The sequence below is a fragment of the Peromyscus eremicus genome, chromosome 3 (genome assembly GCF_949786415.1).
Source record: "Peromyscus eremicus chromosome 3, PerEre_H2_v1, whole genome shotgun sequence".
Lineage (NCBI taxonomy): Eukaryota > Metazoa > Chordata > Mammalia > Rodentia > Cricetidae > Peromyscus > Peromyscus eremicus.
The window spans coordinates 136,857,796-136,875,122 of NC_081418.1; the positions used below are offsets into that span (position 1 = coordinate 136,857,796).

Genomic DNA, 17,327 nt, shown 5'->3' on the forward strand with positions numbered 1-17,327 from the left:
ACCAAGTATGGTGGCACACGCTTATAATCCCAGCCCTTAGGAAGTGGAAGTGAAGGGGTCAGAACCCAGGGTCATCCTCAGCTACAGAACAAGTTCAAAGCCATCCAGGGCTACATAAGTCCCTGTTGTAGAGGAGGATGGAGGACAAAAAGGCCCTGTGTTCCACCCCGCTCGGTATGAAATGAAGAACATGGAATCTGAAAGGCAGACATGTTTGAGTTTAGTCTCTGCTCCTCACTATCTGCACCAGTGTTATCTTCAAGAATTTCTTTCCAACTCGCTTTGTGCCTGGGCTTCCTCATCCATAAAACTACCCTGTAGGTGCACTCTGATGGTGAAGGAATTCACCTATGAGCCAGTACCTCTATTTCTCCACACTGAAGAAGCTGAGGCATGATTGCCATGAGCTCTAAACAGTCCTGAGATACTGTGAAGATGCCATCTTAAAAAAAAAAAACCCAAAGGAGAAAAATGGATACATCAAACAGTGTCTGGACACAGTGCTATACTTATATACATACAACTGGGAACTGCTGTCACACTGGGGACCGTGCCTTAATCCACTGAGCCCAGGACATTGTGTTTGTCCCACAGCTTCTCATTCTCCACCATCACTGCTACCTTCTCTTCCTTCCTTTTCCCTTCTATTCAATCCATGACCAACCTTGAGAGGAATGTTCCAGGCCAAGTAGACCATGTATTTGTGTTTGTCCATCCAGGTTTCAGCCACCCGCAGAGCATTCCGCCGCAAGGGAGTATCTAGGTTCATGGCATAGGGCTTGTAGTATCTCCCTAGGTGAGCGATCCGGGAGCAGGGTAAGATCTCAATCTTCCCTCCACACTGCCACACCTGCAGGAGAGAGACAATGCCACCTTCCCTCAATACCACAACCCTACAGCCAATGAACTGGCAAAGACCCTTCTTTCTTTTTGGCTTTTCGAGACAGAGTTTCTCTGTGTAACAGCTCTGGCTATCCTGGAACTCTCTTTGTAGACCAGGCTGGCCTTGAACTCACAGAGATCCTCCTGCCTCTGCTTCCCAAGTGCTGGGATTAAAGGTGTGTGCCATCACCGCCCAGAAAGACCCTCCCCTTTTGAGACAGGGTCTCACCCTGTAGCTCAAGTTGGCCTACTGGCCTCACTGCAGTCTTCCTGCCTTAGTTCCTTAAGTGCTGGGATTAGGAACATGAGCCACCACAATCAGCTTGGAAACCTTGATCTTCCCACTCCCACCACTATGGCACCTCCCAAACTTCTTATATAAATCGACCTAGCCTTTCAGACTGCTTCTCTCCCGGTGTCAAACAGCTCTGTCAATCCAACCTCCTTCCGGAAGTTCTCCTGAGAGGCTCGGAGAAGGGATTGCCTCTGTTACTCAGAACAAGGAGTCCAAGACACCTGAGACACCTTGTCAGGAGCCTCTCTCGTTAGCCAGCTTCCCAGAATCCTTTTCTACTAGCATGCCAGATACACATCTGTAAGGTGGGCAGATGCTGGTAGCCTCCTTGGTCCTTCCTCCTGGGGTCAGCACCCTCCCCCAACCCTTTTTTCTGGAGTATGGGCCTGCCACCTTCCCACCAACAAACCATGGCCGGGACAACAGGGCACTTTTGCATCTGTGTGTCATTGTGTGATAAAAGACAGCAATGCCCATCTTGCTAGAAGACAGAATCTTTTGTTAGCTTTGAAGAAGCAAGCCACGGTGGGATAAGCTACCAAACAGGGAGGGTCACATGACCAGAAACTAAGAGGGGCTTCCAAGTGCCAGGCAGGAAAAAACAAAACAAAACAAAAACAAAAACAAAACAAAGAAGCAAACAAAAACAAAACAAAGAAACACCGAATGTTGCCTCTGTTGGTGTTGAACACTATCAATGACCTGTGACCTTAAAGGCAAGTCCTTCTCCAGTTCAGCCTAAGTGAGAGCCTGCTCCTGACTGAGTATTGGTTTCCAGCCTTGCATAGACCCCTGATCACAGACACGATGAGTTTATAAGCACATCTTGCTAGATGTGATGATGCGCACCTATAAGCTCAGACCTCGGCAGACAGAAGCAGGAGTAGTGTATGTTCTAGAACACCCTGCCTGGTCTACACAGCAAGCTGTAAGCCAGCCAAGGCCACAAAGTGAGACCCTGTCTAGAGGGGGAAAAAGCATGAGAAGAGAAGAAAGGAAAGTGGGGGGGGGGACAAGGGGAGGAGAGACACAGTGAAAGACGTTCAGGACTTCTTGGCTCAGGTCTGTGTAGACTGAAGTTTCTCCGTCCTGCCTGCCCAGGCAGCAGCTGTTTTTAGAAAATAACCACTCAATGGCCATGGCATTACAGGTCTGTAGGCATGTTGCTCCTTGGGCGGCAGGCTGGCATCTCCCCTCAACTCCGTCCTTCTTTCTCCCTGTATTCAGTTCGGTTTTCCCACCTAGCTATATTCTGCTCTGCCATAGGCCCAAGCAGCTTTATTTATTAACCAATGTTAGCAACACATATTCATAGCATACAGAAGACTAGATAATTATAATTATAGTTCTCCTTAGTTATAATAAAAGGTAAATTAGATATAAAACTTTAGACTCACAAAGACAGGATAGATGATAGAATATTTTCTTTAATTTTGCTAAATACAAATAGACTAGATATCATAACTGTAATTCTTGCTTGATAACTATTTTGTTATATGTAATTTTACTATTCTAAAACGAAAACTCTCCTTGTTGATCAGACAGAAAAGGGGAAGTGCTGTGGGATGGTCTTTCTGTGTGCTGTGACTATGTGTTGCTACCATTGGTTAATAAAGAAGCTGCTCTGGCCTGTGGCAAGACAGGTTATAGCCAGGAGGGAGAAGAAAGGCAGAGTTGAGCAGATGCCAGCCCCCTGCCCAAGGAGCAACTTGTCAACAGACCTGTAACAACACAGTCACATGGCAATACATAGATTAATAGACATGGGTTAATTTAAGATGAAAGAGCTAGCTAGCAAGAAGTCTGAGCCATAGACCAAACAGTTTTTATTAATATTAAGCTTCTGAGTGATTATTTTATAAAAACGGATGCTGCCCAGGCAGGACCAGATGGGACCGAGAAACTTCAGGCTACAGGTCTGTCATTCCAGTTACCATAGAGGCTGAGGGAAAATTGGAAATTCAAAGCTTATCTGAACTACAGAGTCTATTCAAGGCCATCCTGAGCAATTTAGTGGATCACATCTCAAGGCCGAAAGTAAAGGGGGTCTGGGAATAGCTCGGTAGTAATGAGTCCTCAGTACTTAAGGAAAAAGGAAAGAATGTGTCTGGCCCTGACACCTGGTTTGAAATGATACATCACTAACTTGAGCAGTTCTTCCCCATATTCCCACGACTTGGGGTCTGAACCAACCTGACGGAGCACCAGCTCACTCGCTGATCGTATGTGCTGATATTTGGCTTTGAAAACATGGGTTTTTTAAAGATTTATTTTCTTGTTTAAATGATATGTGTGTGCCTGGGGTGGTGGTGGTATGTGTATGTGAATACAGATACCCACAGGATCTAGAAAAGGACATCAGACCCCCTGGAGGTGGAGTTAAAAGTTGCTGTGAGCTGCCCGCCATGGGTGCTGGGAATCAAACTCTGGTTGTCCGTAAGCATACCACATGCTCTTAACCACAGAGCCGTTTCTCCAACTCCCCAAAATATGGTTTTGGTGGCAGTAGATGAAAGAATTTTCTCATCCTACTGGGCCTCTATCATATTTCCTGTGTCTTTTCTTCACGGTGACCTCAAGGGGTGGCAATTTCTGGCAAAATTCTGGCAAGTTGCTCCAATTTAGGTTGTCAGCCTCCTGCACCCTTCCCTGACCCAAGAGCTGCTGGCCCACACCCTGCCAATTCAGCTAACATAGCAGAAGTGATAGAAGACTAAGCCTGAGGATTTAGTCTTATTAAGTGACGACATTCAAAATTGGTGACCCCCTCTCCTACCCCTTCAGCTCTTGACCCACAGAGGAGTTTCTCCTGAACAGTCAGGAGAAACTTGGAGTCAGGCCGGCCTGTGTTCACATACTGACTCCTCATCTGGCTGGTTAGACAAAACACCACCTTCCTCGAGCTTCAGCTTGCTCACGCACAGAAAGAGGCAGCCACCACCTGGGCTGTGGAGATCCAAGGTAACCCTCCCTGGGAGTCTCTCCAGGGTCTCTCCCTGAGCCTGAGGCTCATCCACTGAGCTAAGCTGGCTTACCGGACCCCGGGCTACCACTGCAATGAGTCTCGTTAAAGCAGGAAACAAAAACGTTTGTTGAAATCTACTCCTTCAGAGTTTATAAACTTTCCCATGATTGTATGACAGACAGACAGACAGACACCAAGAGCGACAGAGAGAGAGAGAGAGAGAGAGAGAGAGAGAGAGAGAGAGAGAGAGAGAGGAGGGAGAGAAATGAATAGATATAATAAAAGCCTTTTTTAAAAAGCCATCTTATTGAGCCAGGTGGTGGTGGAACACGCCTCTAATCCCAGCACTCAGGAGACAGAGGCAGGCAGATCTCTGTGAGTTTGAGGCCATCCCGGTCTACAGAGTAAGTTCCTGGACAGCCAGGGCTACACAGAGAAACCCTGTCTTGAAAAACAAAACAAACAAGCAAAGCCTTCTTACTTTAAAAAGCAGAATTCAACCTTAAAATTCCTGCTGGAGAGTCTGATTTGGGAAGCTCAGAGAAGCGGAGAAGAATGGCAACTTCAAAGCCAGCCTAGGCAACTGGGAAAGACCTTGCTCAAAACTAAAGGAGCTTGGACTGTACCTCAGTGGTAGAAGGCTTGTCCAGCAAGTCTTTGGACTTGTCTCCCCTAAAGATGGTGTACCCCAGAAATTAAAAATTCCTGGAATCCTCTGGAGAAAAAGGAACATCTTCACAGCCTCAACTCTACCACTGACCACCAAAACTCTCAGATCACATGATACAGGCCTATACCAGAAAGTTCTGCTCCACAGTCCCCTTGCCTACCACTTGCTCTTCAGTCTAGAGACCTGGAAATCCAACAATCTATCCATCTCTTGAGCAATCATTCAGCTGATTTCTAGGATTCCAGAATTCCTATGACTTTCCAATAATCCCCCTCTGCTTGGTCCCTTAGAGAAGAGAGCCAAGTACATACCCTTAAGCTAAGTTCCACATTCTCTCCTCCATAGACTAGCATCCCACCATCCAGAGCTCCAATCTCTGTCAAGAAGATCCTGTTGGCGGCCAGGATACCCATGATGGAAGGACTTCTGCAAAGTACGTGGTAAGAAGGTTACTAATCCCCCTTCAAAAAACAGGTCAGCATAGAGGGGAGGGCTGGGAAGCCCCACAGTGGTCTTCAGAATTCTGCCTAAGTCTTTTCTTATGCTGAAGGCTTTCTGAAATGATAAGGCTAGACTGAAAGTGTGCTCACTGTACCATCACCACCCTTCGCAAATGATACCGGAATGTCATCTTTCTTCATGGTCTGGTAATGCTAGAAGTTGCCTCAAGTACTTTCTAAAATGCTAAAAATTTGATTTTTGTCTGAAAACCTAGATAATGCCAAATGTCTATGATTTCTATTCTAGGCTCAGACCTTTAGGTTTTTTATTATTGTTATCCCTGTTACATGTTTCTCTTATCCCTTATCTGCTCCTCCACCTTGCCTCCATTACAGTCATCAGAGACAGACAAGTCCTGCACAGTTCATTCTGATTAAGCTCTCTCAGCACACGCATGCTTACGTCATTGGAGCAGTGACATCATCCAGCTGAAGCCAGGCTTGTGGTACATGATCATACTGGCACCACAGCTGCCAGTCAAACCCATCCACTGCCAGTTCCTGCTTTTCCAGTTCGAAGGTATTGAAATCAATGTTGTCAAACACAGGAGACACGACCACAGTGTGGTCTTCCTGAATCCGAGACAAAATGGGCTCAGCCCTAGAAGAGAACATAGTAAGAGCAGACGTGTGGCTATGTGGGTCAGCAGTGGGCTGCAGCAGACAGACACTGTGAACCTTGCCCTCACATGGAAGGCATTTTTATTTCAGTTGGGTGGAAACTAGAAAGGACTCTCCAGTGTCTGGAGAATTTCCTAGGTTCTGGATAGCTGGGGCTCCTAGCAGCTGAGCCAGGCCAAGAGCAGATTTGAAATTAGTGTCCAGCTGTCACACCCAGGCCCCTGTGAATGAGAACTGTAACTATCTAAGTTTGCATTATTTCTGTTTCCAAATGGTGTCTGTCTCCTGTGTGATTGTCCACATTTTTCATGTAATCTTTATTTCATGTCATTTAAGAGCTAGGAAAACAAGAGAAATTGCCAGTGCAATGTTTTAAAGATAAATATACAAATGTTTAGTGAAGTGGCTATTCAAAGTCACAAAATATTCAGCAAAGTCAGGGTCTGGCTGTCAATATTTTAAGCCCCTACCTGTTGCAAGATATTTGATTACACTGTGAACCCCAAGACCATGTTAATAAAATCAGCCTTGGCTCAGAGGGCAGAGCCAGCAACTAGTTGATAGGAATTAGCCATAGAGAGTCTGGAGGAGCCAGGAAGACAGATAGAGAGATGCACAGGAAGGAGGAGGGAGGGACTTGGAGTTTGGTGATCTTTTTGGTTTGGGACAGCTGGAGAGATGCTTCTCTTGCTGGGTCTCCAGCCAAAAAAAAAAGTTCAGCTGGTTGCTCCTCAGCCTCTCTGAGCTAGCAGGTTTTCACCCCAACATCTGACTCCCCAGCCTTTATTGGTAAGTAGAACGACAGAGACTTAGTTAAAAACTATATTTGGTGGCAGTTGAGGAGCACCGACTATGGGGGTAGGGGGTGGGGGGAATGAAGATGGTAGTTAAAATATCAGTAGATTCGGGGGTAGTCACTAAGCGGATGGAAAAACAACACACACACACACACACCTCTCTCGTGCATGCATGCAGTGTGGCCCAGACTAGCCTTGACTTTGTGACCCTCCTGCCTCTATATTCCAATCAAGAGATTATGGGCATGTGTCACACCAGGTTTACACTATTTCTTGTGTCCAACAAGACTCCCTGAATGAAAGCTTTACAACCTCCCTTTGTTCAAGGACTGGTGTCAGTATTTCCTGTCTCGACACCATCCTGACTTGCCATATACAATAACTTAGTTCTGTCTTTTCCTGAAAGCAGCAGCCTTCCAGAACCTTACCATCCAATGTTCACTTCAATGTGAGCATCCAAGATGGCAACCACATCAGCTGTAGCAGCTTCCAGGCCAGTGTTGCGGGCTTGAGCAAGACCTCTTCTCTTTGTGTGCCTTATAAGTTTCAGTAGGACTGGAAAGCTCTGGTTGTAAAGCATAATCGCCTCATCCAATCTTCCCTTCAGTTCTCCTACCAACCAGACACATAGAGACACTGAGTGAAAAAAAAGAATGTGATGCGGAAATTATACATTGTCCTGTAATAGCGTGTGGGGGATGCCACTGTAAGGTGAGCAACTCCAGAGCCTTGACCGAGGATGTAGATAACGTTTGCCCAGCATTTTCCCTCCAGACAATTACCATTCCTCATTTCCTTTCCCTGCCCTTGAATCTCCCTGTTTAGGAGATGTGAAGCACTGGTCAAAAGTACATCTTACATACCCAGAAACTCGTAGGCAAAGAAACAGGGCAGGTACTTAAAGTTGTAGCACTGGTGGACAGTTTGCAGAGACAGCCTGGGGAACCACCACAGCTTAACTGCAGGGCTTCCTAGAGAACCCGAATAAGCAGCTTTGCTTTGTTTTAGACATCCCTGTCTGTTCTGATTACGTCACAATGGGTACAAATGCTCAGACTGATCTATGCCAGCATCTAGCTGAATCTAGCTGAGGAGTTTATTCTCAATATTATGCAAGCAAGACTCACTCTTCCCAGACTGTTTACAGTGGTTTTTTTCCTTCCCCCATCCCCTCTCGTTCTGTAAAGCCTGTCTCTGCCTTTGTTAACTCAGGCTACCAGTTGCCTTCTTTGCATATTTGAAAGCAGCTTCAGCTTTTATGCAAATCACTCAGTAGTATGCAAAATAGCTAATCAAATGACCCAGTTATCCACTGATGACATACATTTTTTGGCTTGGTTGGTTTTTGAGACAATCTTACTCTGTAATCTAGACTAGCCTCAGACTCAAAGTAATCCTCCTTCCTTAGCCTCCTAAGGGCTGGTACTACAAGGCATCACTGATAATATTAATTCACGTAATCATTTATAGAACCCTGTGAATGATAGCACTAACATATTCCCACTGTACAGATGAAGGGAAACTTAGGCATGGGAAGAGAAGAAACTTTCCAAATCACACATCCATTTAGTGGCACAGCGGTACTGTCTTTAACCACACACTGGCTCAAGAACCACTGCACAGTTGCCTGAATTCATTAAGCTCCCCACCCCCACCACCAGCACCTCCTCTCTCCTTACATCCAAGGGATGGAATTCTTGTTGGTTCCTCTCTCAAAAGATGAATATATTTGTGAAGTCTCGGGTAGCCAGCTCCTAAAATCAACACTTACATGGCCATGGTACTAACATCAGCCTGGTCTTAGTTTTCATTTATCTTTTCTTTCTTTCTTTGCCTATTTATTCCGTAGTGGGGTTGCACACATACCACTGCACACATGTGGAAGACAGGGAACATCCCACAAAACCAGCTCATTCCTTCTACTGTGTAGTTCCTGGGGAATTAAGTCAGGTCATCCAGTCTGGAAGCAAGCCACTTTGTCTGCTGAGCCGTCTTGCAGGCTCTGGCCCCATTTTGTAACACTCCCGCCATACGTACACAGTGGCATGTGCATGCCCATACCCCCTCACACCATAACAATAAATAGGATAAGTTAACAAAAATGTAATTTGATTCCAGGCCCAAGAGAGAATGATGTGTCCCATGATGGTGGCAGTTAGGATAACAGGAAGCTTTGTCTGTATTCGTGGAAAGAGGGTGGATCTTTTGAGGTCTTCCTTCTCGACCCCTGCATCAGCTCCATGAAGAAACTGAATCCCAGAGATAGTGAGAGGTCTTGTCTAAGGTCACCTCAGACAGCACCAAGTGGGTCCTGGCCTTCAGCTGTCCAGGGTACATGTCTAGATCTCCTTTTTCTTACCATCAGAACCAGACTACAAGTTGGTACCCATCTCCATGACCAGAAACAAATGAAACTAGTTCTCATTCATGATTTCCAGTGAAATTCTGCTCTATCAATTTTATCTTCTCCCTTCTCATTGAATTAATCACACTGGTAGAATGGGGATCTGTGTAAATGAAGAGAAGTATTTTTTCAGAGGCTGAGTTTTCAGCCTCACCTCCTCTCTTTCTCTCCTTGCAATGACCTTCAGACTCGATAATTCTTCTCATCTCTCTCATCCTTAAAGATGCCCAGTGAGAGAACAAATGTCTACTACTTCCTAAGTCCACACGGTTTGAAAATCCTTCCTTATCATTAGCCCAAATCTCTGATTCTATAATTTAATTCTAGTTTCTTTTTATTCAATGTACAAAAGTGGTAGAACTAAGAAAAAATCATGTTAGCTATCCTTCTTAAGATGGTTCTGATAAACAACCACATTTTGCACACAAAGAAAGCAAGTCATGGAGATGCTACAATTCTTAAGGGTCTATCTCTTAGGGGAGGGAGCCAGGGTTATGAATTTAGAAGGCAAAGACTCAGATGCACTGCAGTAACAAAATTGGAGAGAAAGGACAGGGCAGCAAGGCAACCTAAGCTACACCTTCATGGTTGCCTAAGATGCAGGAAACCAGACTCCATCCTCAGTATTGCATGAACTCAATATAGTGGTATATGTCTATCATCCCAGTACTTAAGAGGGAAAACAGTGTAACCAACGTCACCCTTGACTGTATAGTGAGCTTTAGACCAGCCTAAGTTACATGAAGCCATGTCTAAAAAAAAAGAAAGAAGGAAGGAAGGAAGGAAGGAAGGAAGGAAAGAAAGAAAGAAAGAAAGGAAGGAAGGAAGGAAGGAAGGAAGGAAGGAAGGAAGGAAGAAAGGAAGGAAGGAAGGAAAAAAGGAAGAAAGAAAGAAAGAAAAAGAAAGTCCACAATCTGCCTCTTCCCCATGTATCCTACTTAGGTAGGCTAGACCTGGGACTGGGTGGCCAGGTGACAAAATTTGCTGCCACTGAGAGTAATCCCAGGTCCCTAAGCTTTCTCTCCTCCAGGCTTCCTTACCTGATAAATTTGGTTCTTGTGGTATAAGGGGAGGTTATGAATCCCTTCTTGGGGTCTGAGGGCCTGCTTGGGGTCTCATGCACCTCAACCCTCAGGTCTCCACCATAGTGTACACTTAGGGCATAGGTAATTTTGGAGTCACATGGTTCTGCACCTGACTCCAAACCCACACTGGCAGGCCACACAGTTGTGACACCCTGTGTTTTTCCTGTGTCTTACTTGTGCATTTGAGATGATGAACTGTACTCCCAGCATCGTGAAATTTAAATGTGTCCAGCACACAGAGACCCTCTCCAAATTATCCTTTACTTTCCCCTCTGGGAGACGCTCACCATGTCCCAAATGCCCAAGGGACAACCTCTTTCCTGCCAAGCTCAGATGACCAATGGTAATCCTGCTTGCTTATCCTTCCCTCAGGCTCCTCACCGTGGGAGCTAAAGTCATCCACCAGGATGATCTCCTTCAGCAACCGAGGAGGGGTCTGGTTGATGATGCTGGTGATAGCTCTCTGGATGACAGACAGAGCTTCATTCAGGAAGATGAGGATGACACTGAGGGATGGGAGCTGAGCAGGATATGTCTTCTGAAGACACCTGTAAGACATCATTCTTTGTAACACAGTATTCTTTAATTATTTAAACATTGCTGTTCAGTCTTCCTCCTCAGTGTCTATGGTATTCTCTTTATCAACTCACTAAACCTCAAACTGAACGGGTGAAGGAAAGTCTCAAGTCTTTGTCCAAGAAGCCAAAAGGGTTTTGGTTTTTTGTTTTATCTATTTGTCCAAAATGTTTCTGCTTACACGGAGGCAGCCCATCTCCTTTACATTCATCTACAGACATGTTGTCCAGCAGATGCCTAGAATTTAGTCATCTGTGCAACTATGGCTTTGTATCTATTGACCAAGCCCTCGTTTTAAAAACATTATCGAGAAATAATTTACATGCAATAGAATTCACCTATTTAAAAGCATGTGATCCCCTAACTTTGTCAGTCACAGAGTGGAGTAATGGTTAGCATTAATTTTAGGGGAGAGGGGATGTACGTGTAGGTCAGAGGTCAATGTCAAGTGCCTTCCTCAATTGCTTTCAACCTTATTTTGTTAGTATGGAAATTCTCACTAAACATGAATCTTTACAAGTTGGATGGCCATGGAAATTCCATCTACACCCACCTGCTGCCAGTACTGGGTGACATGTGCTGGAGCTCTGAGCCCAGGGCTCTGAACCCGGACTTTGTGAAGCAAGCACTTCACTCACCACACCATCTCCCCAGCCTCTCATTTTAGAAAGTTTCATCATGTATAAAGAAAGCCTAAAATATTAGCAGCTATTTGCTATTTCTTCCCAACCCATCTGTCCATGTTCCCTCAGCCATAGGCATACACTGATTGAATTTCTGTTTTTATAGACTTACCTGCCCTGGAGCTTTCATGTAAGTGAAAAACAAGTTAGATGTTCTCCTGAGCATAACATTGTCATCAGTGCCACAGCAGGTACCAATAGCTTTCCTATTGTGGTCAATAACATTGCATTGAAGAGATCTAGCATATACTGCTTATCCATTTGCCAGAACATAGATATCAAAGATATTCAGGGTTTTTTTTTTGCTTTGGGGCAATTATGAACAGTAATTAGAGGAACATTCTTAAGCAAGCTTCTTTTTTAAATTATTTATTTGTATTTTCTGTGTATGGATGTTTGCCTACATATATGTATGTGCACCATATGCACGTAGTACCTGTGGAGGCCAGAAGATGGCATCAGATCCTCTGGAAATGGAGTTACAAATGAGCCTCAGTATAGGTCTGAGAACAAAATCTGGGTCCTTTGCAAGAGCAACATGTACTCTTTACTGCTGAGCCATCTGTCCAGCCCTTGAGCAAGCTTCTTTACTAGCATGCTTTCATTTCTTTTATATAAAATGATATGCCACATGAAAGTGTTTCAGTCTATGACAGACCACATATACAAGCATGGTTCCTACAACATTATGTTGCCCAATGATGTCTCGGCTGTCTTAGTTGTGTAAACACACTCTATGATGTTTGTACTATGGCAAAAATGACTTCATGTCACATTCCCCCAAACTCAGCCTATCATTAGGTGATACACGACTTTAATTAGAATCTCCAAAGCAAACTGGAAATGTGGAAGAAGTTGGAGGGGTGAGTATAAAGATTTTAAAGGCACAATCTAGAGGAATTATGACATATGACTTTTCTTTTGAAGCCTGATATCCTAGAATTGGCCTGGATCAGAGTGGCTTACTGTTCACACTATGCGGAAGTTGGGACAATGGCCTGAGTGAAAGCGGGCTTCAGTTTAACTTGGATGGATCTGTGTGTAGGCTGAAGAATGGCTATCAGTCTTTCCCATGCTCATCTGATTCTTCCTGTGGGTCCAGTCCAGTGCTAGCACACAGGTATGGTTAGTCCACAGGCGGGAGTGTGGTCCCAGGAGGCTCTTTTTGGCTGTCTTCCCAGCTTCTGTTAGATTTCTGAATGTTCCACCCTCATGCAGGTCACTACCTATAACACAAGCTGTGAGCTTCCTCTTAAATATTCTCCAAGAATGCATGGTTAGCGGGGAGTGTGGCGCATGCTTTTAATCCCAGCCCTAGGGAAGCAAAGTCAAGTGGCTCTCCGTCAGTTCCAGGACAGAGCTACATAGTGAGACCACGACTTAAAAACTGTTCCAAATAAGGCCAGTCCCTTAAAACGAGCAGGGAAGGTTTTCACCCCGAATTTCATCCTAGACAGAGCTTCTGCATTGGTCCTCAGGGGCTAAGGGTACAGACATCAGCTCACTTGCCCTGAGCCAGTGGCCTGCTGTTCTGCAGGCAGACACAAAGCACAGGAAGGCGGTAGGAAGGAGGCAGCAGCCCCTGGGTTTCCTGACTACAGCACTCTAATACAGAGCTTCCTCTGTGTAAGCGAACTGGGGAAGGGACAGCTAGAACCAGTATTCTTGGTCTGAGGCAGGTGGAGTTGAAACTCTACTGTCAGAAACTCTACCATGAGGTGGAGGGTGTCAGTAGATAGAGGATGAGGTGGGGCTGAGGAGGGTGGGTGTCCAGAGTGGCTTCAGCCACCTCCATAGGCAGAGGGCTTGCATCTCAGTGATGGGGAGGAGGAAGGTGTGAAGTGTTTTTAGTTGGCTTGCCCTTCCCAGGGATGAAACGATAGCCCTGTGGGAAATGCAGTGGCAAGGCCCCCCCTGACCACTCCTACCCCAAGTAGAGAACTTGGCATAGAAGAATATCATTCTCCAGAACTGGGGGTGCGGTAGAGGGAGCAAGCAATGGCTCATATGCCACAGACTCCTACTGAGCCTTGTTGAGATTTAGAAAATGTCCTTGCCAGGATGATTCTCCATTTGCTGTGTCTCCTCGAGATGATTTCTGAAAATGTTGCCTGGTGTATATCGTTTTCTCCAGTCAGAGGGTTGTTTTGTTAGAAGGGAAAGATGTTTTAGCATTCTGGCACTCTGGAAGGAAATCTCAATGCACACTTAAAAAAAATGAAAGTGGTTGTCGGTTTCTTTTTAAGTAGCCACATTCGCGGAGCCTCTGATTGTGTTAAGAACTTTTCTCACTGGTGTGACCAAGTGGGGGCAGAGGTTCTACAGGAAGGAGGTTCTACAGGGTGCAGTCCATTGTGGCAGGGAAGGCCTGACAGCAAGGATAAGTGACTGAGACCCCCACATGCACAGATCAGGAAGAGGGGGCTACCAGCACTGCTGGCTTCCTCTCCCTTTTTACTCAGTCCTGGAAACCAGCTCAGGGAGGGAGGGAGGGAGGGAGGGAAGGAGGGAGGGGGAGGGAGGGAGGGAGGGAGGGAAGGAGGGAGGGGGAGGGAGGGAAGGAGGGAGGGAGGGAGGGAGGGAGGGGGAGGGAGGGAAGGAGGGAGGGAGGGAGGGAGGGAGGGAAGGAGGGAGGGAGGGAAGTTACAATTCACTAACAAAAAAAAGTGTCCGAACAGACACTTCTGAAAGAAAAAAAAGACATGCAAATGGAAAAGCACATAAAAAGATGTTCATCATTAGGCCTCAAAAATTTTTAATTAATTAATTAAAACACAATGAGATCCCATCTTACAACCAACAAAGTAACTAGTCAAACACACACACACACACACACACACACACACACACACACACAAACACAAGTTGGAGACTATTCAGACAAATTAAGACTCTTGGAGCTGGGGTTGCACTTCAGAGGTGTCATACTTGCTTACATTCACAAGAACCAAGGTTCAACCACAGCACCAGACCTGGCTTCTGCCAGGCAGGGGTGGTCCATCCCTGTGATCCCAGCACATCCCTGTGATCCCAGCACGTGGGAGGCAGAGATCTATGTAGCCCAGAACTCAAACTCCTTGAATTCCTGATCCCCCCTCAAAAATAATAAAACAAGCAACACAAAAATTGCTCAGCACTGCTGGACAGAACATAAACTAATTATTCGGCCTTTTAGGAAATAGTCAGGTAGACTCTCCCAAGGTTAAATACAGGGTTCCATATGCCCTAGCAACTCCACTACAGGCATCCACAAAATGAAGACGTTTGTTTGTTCTCATACAAACTTGCACATGAAACAACCTTTCTTTGAGAAGCCCACACCCACATTTCTGGTATGTTTCACTTCCTTCTGAGCACCTCTCTCTCCCTTCACTTTTGTGGTTATCTATTAGCATGTCTGTATCAAACCCCAACTCAGCTTCATTAAAAAAGCAAAATACAACAATATCATTCACAGTTGCCCAGACCTGGAAACAATGGAATGGTCATTAGCTAATGACTAAAACAAAATGCCACATATCAACATAAAGGGGAAGTACTGGTGCATGCTATTAGCTATTACATGGATGGTACTTCAGACACATTATAAAAAATGAAAAAAGATACACACACACACACACACACACACACACACACACACACACACACACACACATATACATGATTCTATCCTAAGAAAAGTCCAGACCAGGAAATCCATAGAGATGAGGAAGCTTGTAAATGGTAAAATGGACCATGAAGAGCACAGGGTTTCTTTATAAGATGATCAAAATGTTTTAAGACTGTGTGGCTCATGCACAACTCTGAACATATTAAGAACCATTGCTGGACACAGTGACTCATACCTGTAATACTAGCATGCTAATGGTAAGGGGATCTCCAAAAGTCGGAGATCAGCCTTGACTATATAATGAGATTTGTTTCAGTCAATTTATTAATTGGAATAGAAACCATTCATTTTTGTTTCTTTGTTTTGTTTTTTGTTTGTTTTTCAAGACAGGGTTTCTCCAAAGCTACACAGAAGCCATTCATCTTTTTTACCTGTCAACAAAGCTGTGCCAGGAATGATGGTAGACACCTGTAATCCCAGCACACAGAGGGCGAAGATGAGAAGATCAGGAGGTCAAAGGTATCCTCAGCCACATAGAATCTGCGGTCAGCCTGGGCTACGTAAGATCAAGTCTCAAAAAAACAAAAAGCTTGAGTGGTTTTTGTTTATTTGTTTTGGTGTTTTGTTTTGGGGTGTGTGTGTGTGTGTGTGTGTGTGTGTGTGTGTGTGTGTGTAATGGAAGTGTGTGTATATGAGGGGAGGGCAGAAAGAGCTAGAGCAATGGAGAGGGAAACTGGGAGGAAGGCTTCACCCAGAAAAGAAACTCTATGAGATTCAGTGAGGAACAGGATCCAAACAGAGAACTGAGGAAAAGCCAGAGCAGGAAGCTGAGTGAGGGGGGACTGAGTCAAGCCCTCATTCTCTAGGGTTTGGGGAGAGGATCAGCCCCACTACGTGGGATCTCTTCCTGAGTGCCCTCTCCCTCTCTCCAGGGAGCTAGAGCATTTGAATTAGTCCATTATCTTCTCTGATACGCCATCATAAAGTGAATTAAAAACAAGAACCCAGCTAGGCATGGTGGGAGAGCACGCTGTCTTCGAAGCACTCAGAAGGCTGAGGCAAGAGGGTTTCTAGTTTGAGGCCAGCCCTGGCGACATGCTAAGAACTTACCTCAAAACAACAAAACTAAACTAAATACGGCAGTTGTCTGCTCCCCTCACCCATCTTTCTACCCCTTTACCGGCACGGCTCCCGACGTTCATCACCAAACTACACTGAGGTCTGGCAAAGCCACCCCTGGTCCAGATCACCTGGCGTGGCGGGTGTCAGGGATGCTTCTGTTAAAAGGCAACTGGTTGCTGAGGAACTCGTTGTAACCGAATTTCAGGAACAAGTAATGAGCCTCTTTCTGACGAGCCTGAGAGAGTCCCTTCCCCCATTGCGGGAAGAATTTCTTGGGTGCCAACCTGGCTTTCGCTCCTTTCCAACCAGGGTGGAATTCAGCATTTCCCTGTCTCACATGGCTTTGTTGCTTCATAGCCCATTTCAGACTTTTTCCTGAAAATAAAGAGGATGGGAGTGGTGTGAAAACATTTCAGCCAATCCTTAGAAAGCTGGACACTGCTTTCCAACCTAACTTCCTCTGGACCGTTTTCTCTCTGCTACAGCTTGCACCTCAAATGTTCCTGCAAGAGACTCGTAGTCTGCGGCTTGGTCCTCTTCCCCAGTGCCATGAGGAGGGTAGAGACCTTAAGAGATAGGCCTAGTTAAGAGTCTTCCAATCATGTGGGGCTGCCCTTCAAAGGGGACACCAGAGACCTGGCCAATGTTTTCTTTGCTTCTCACTTCCATGCAGCGATCTGCTTCCACCATGGCACCATGCCATGGTGTCTGCTTCCTCTCAGGCTCAAAGCAACCGGGCCAATCAGCATTGCTGATCAACCGTGTGCTAGACTTTCCAAAGTGTTGAACAAATGTAAACCTTTTCTTTTTATAAGCAGATCGATAGTCTCAGGAATCTGTTACACTATAGGAAGTTGATTGGCAGATTCTCCAAATGTTAGACCTTACAAACTCTTGTCCCAGAGAAGATATTGGTAAAGAGTCCTTGTCAGAGCTGTGCAAGGCTGCTCTAGCAAGACATAGGTCTCTCTTCAGCACCATCAAAACCCACCCACACCTCACCCTAGGGCTCCTTTAGGAGCTGACTTTGATCTCAGAAATAATTTACAATAAGATAGTATTTCTCAGAATGAGACCTAAGAGTCACAAAAGAAATGTCAGCTATGTGTTTTCTTGT

At 45.4% G+C, this 17,327-nt stretch overlaps 1 protein-coding gene across 1 annotated transcript in view; it reads right to left on the reverse strand.

Annotated features, from left to right (window-relative positions):
• Positions 1-17,327, reverse strand: part of Galnt8 (polypeptide N-acetylgalactosaminyltransferase 8) — a 31,944-nt gene that overhangs the window by 11,845 nt on the left and 2,772 nt on the right. Inside the window, exons 2-7 of the mRNA XM_059258641.1 lie at positions 16,339-16,585; positions 10,601-10,767; positions 7,159-7,342; positions 5,716-5,913; positions 5,124-5,238; positions 665-850 (exon numbers count right to left, since the gene is read on the reverse strand). Of these exons, the coding sequence (XP_059114624.1) occupies positions 665-850; positions 5,124-5,238; positions 5,716-5,913; positions 7,159-7,342; positions 10,601-10,767; positions 16,339-16,585 (1,097 nt within the window). The remainder of the gene's footprint in view (positions 1-664; positions 851-5,123; positions 5,239-5,715; positions 5,914-7,158; positions 7,343-10,600; positions 10,768-16,338; positions 16,586-17,327) is intronic.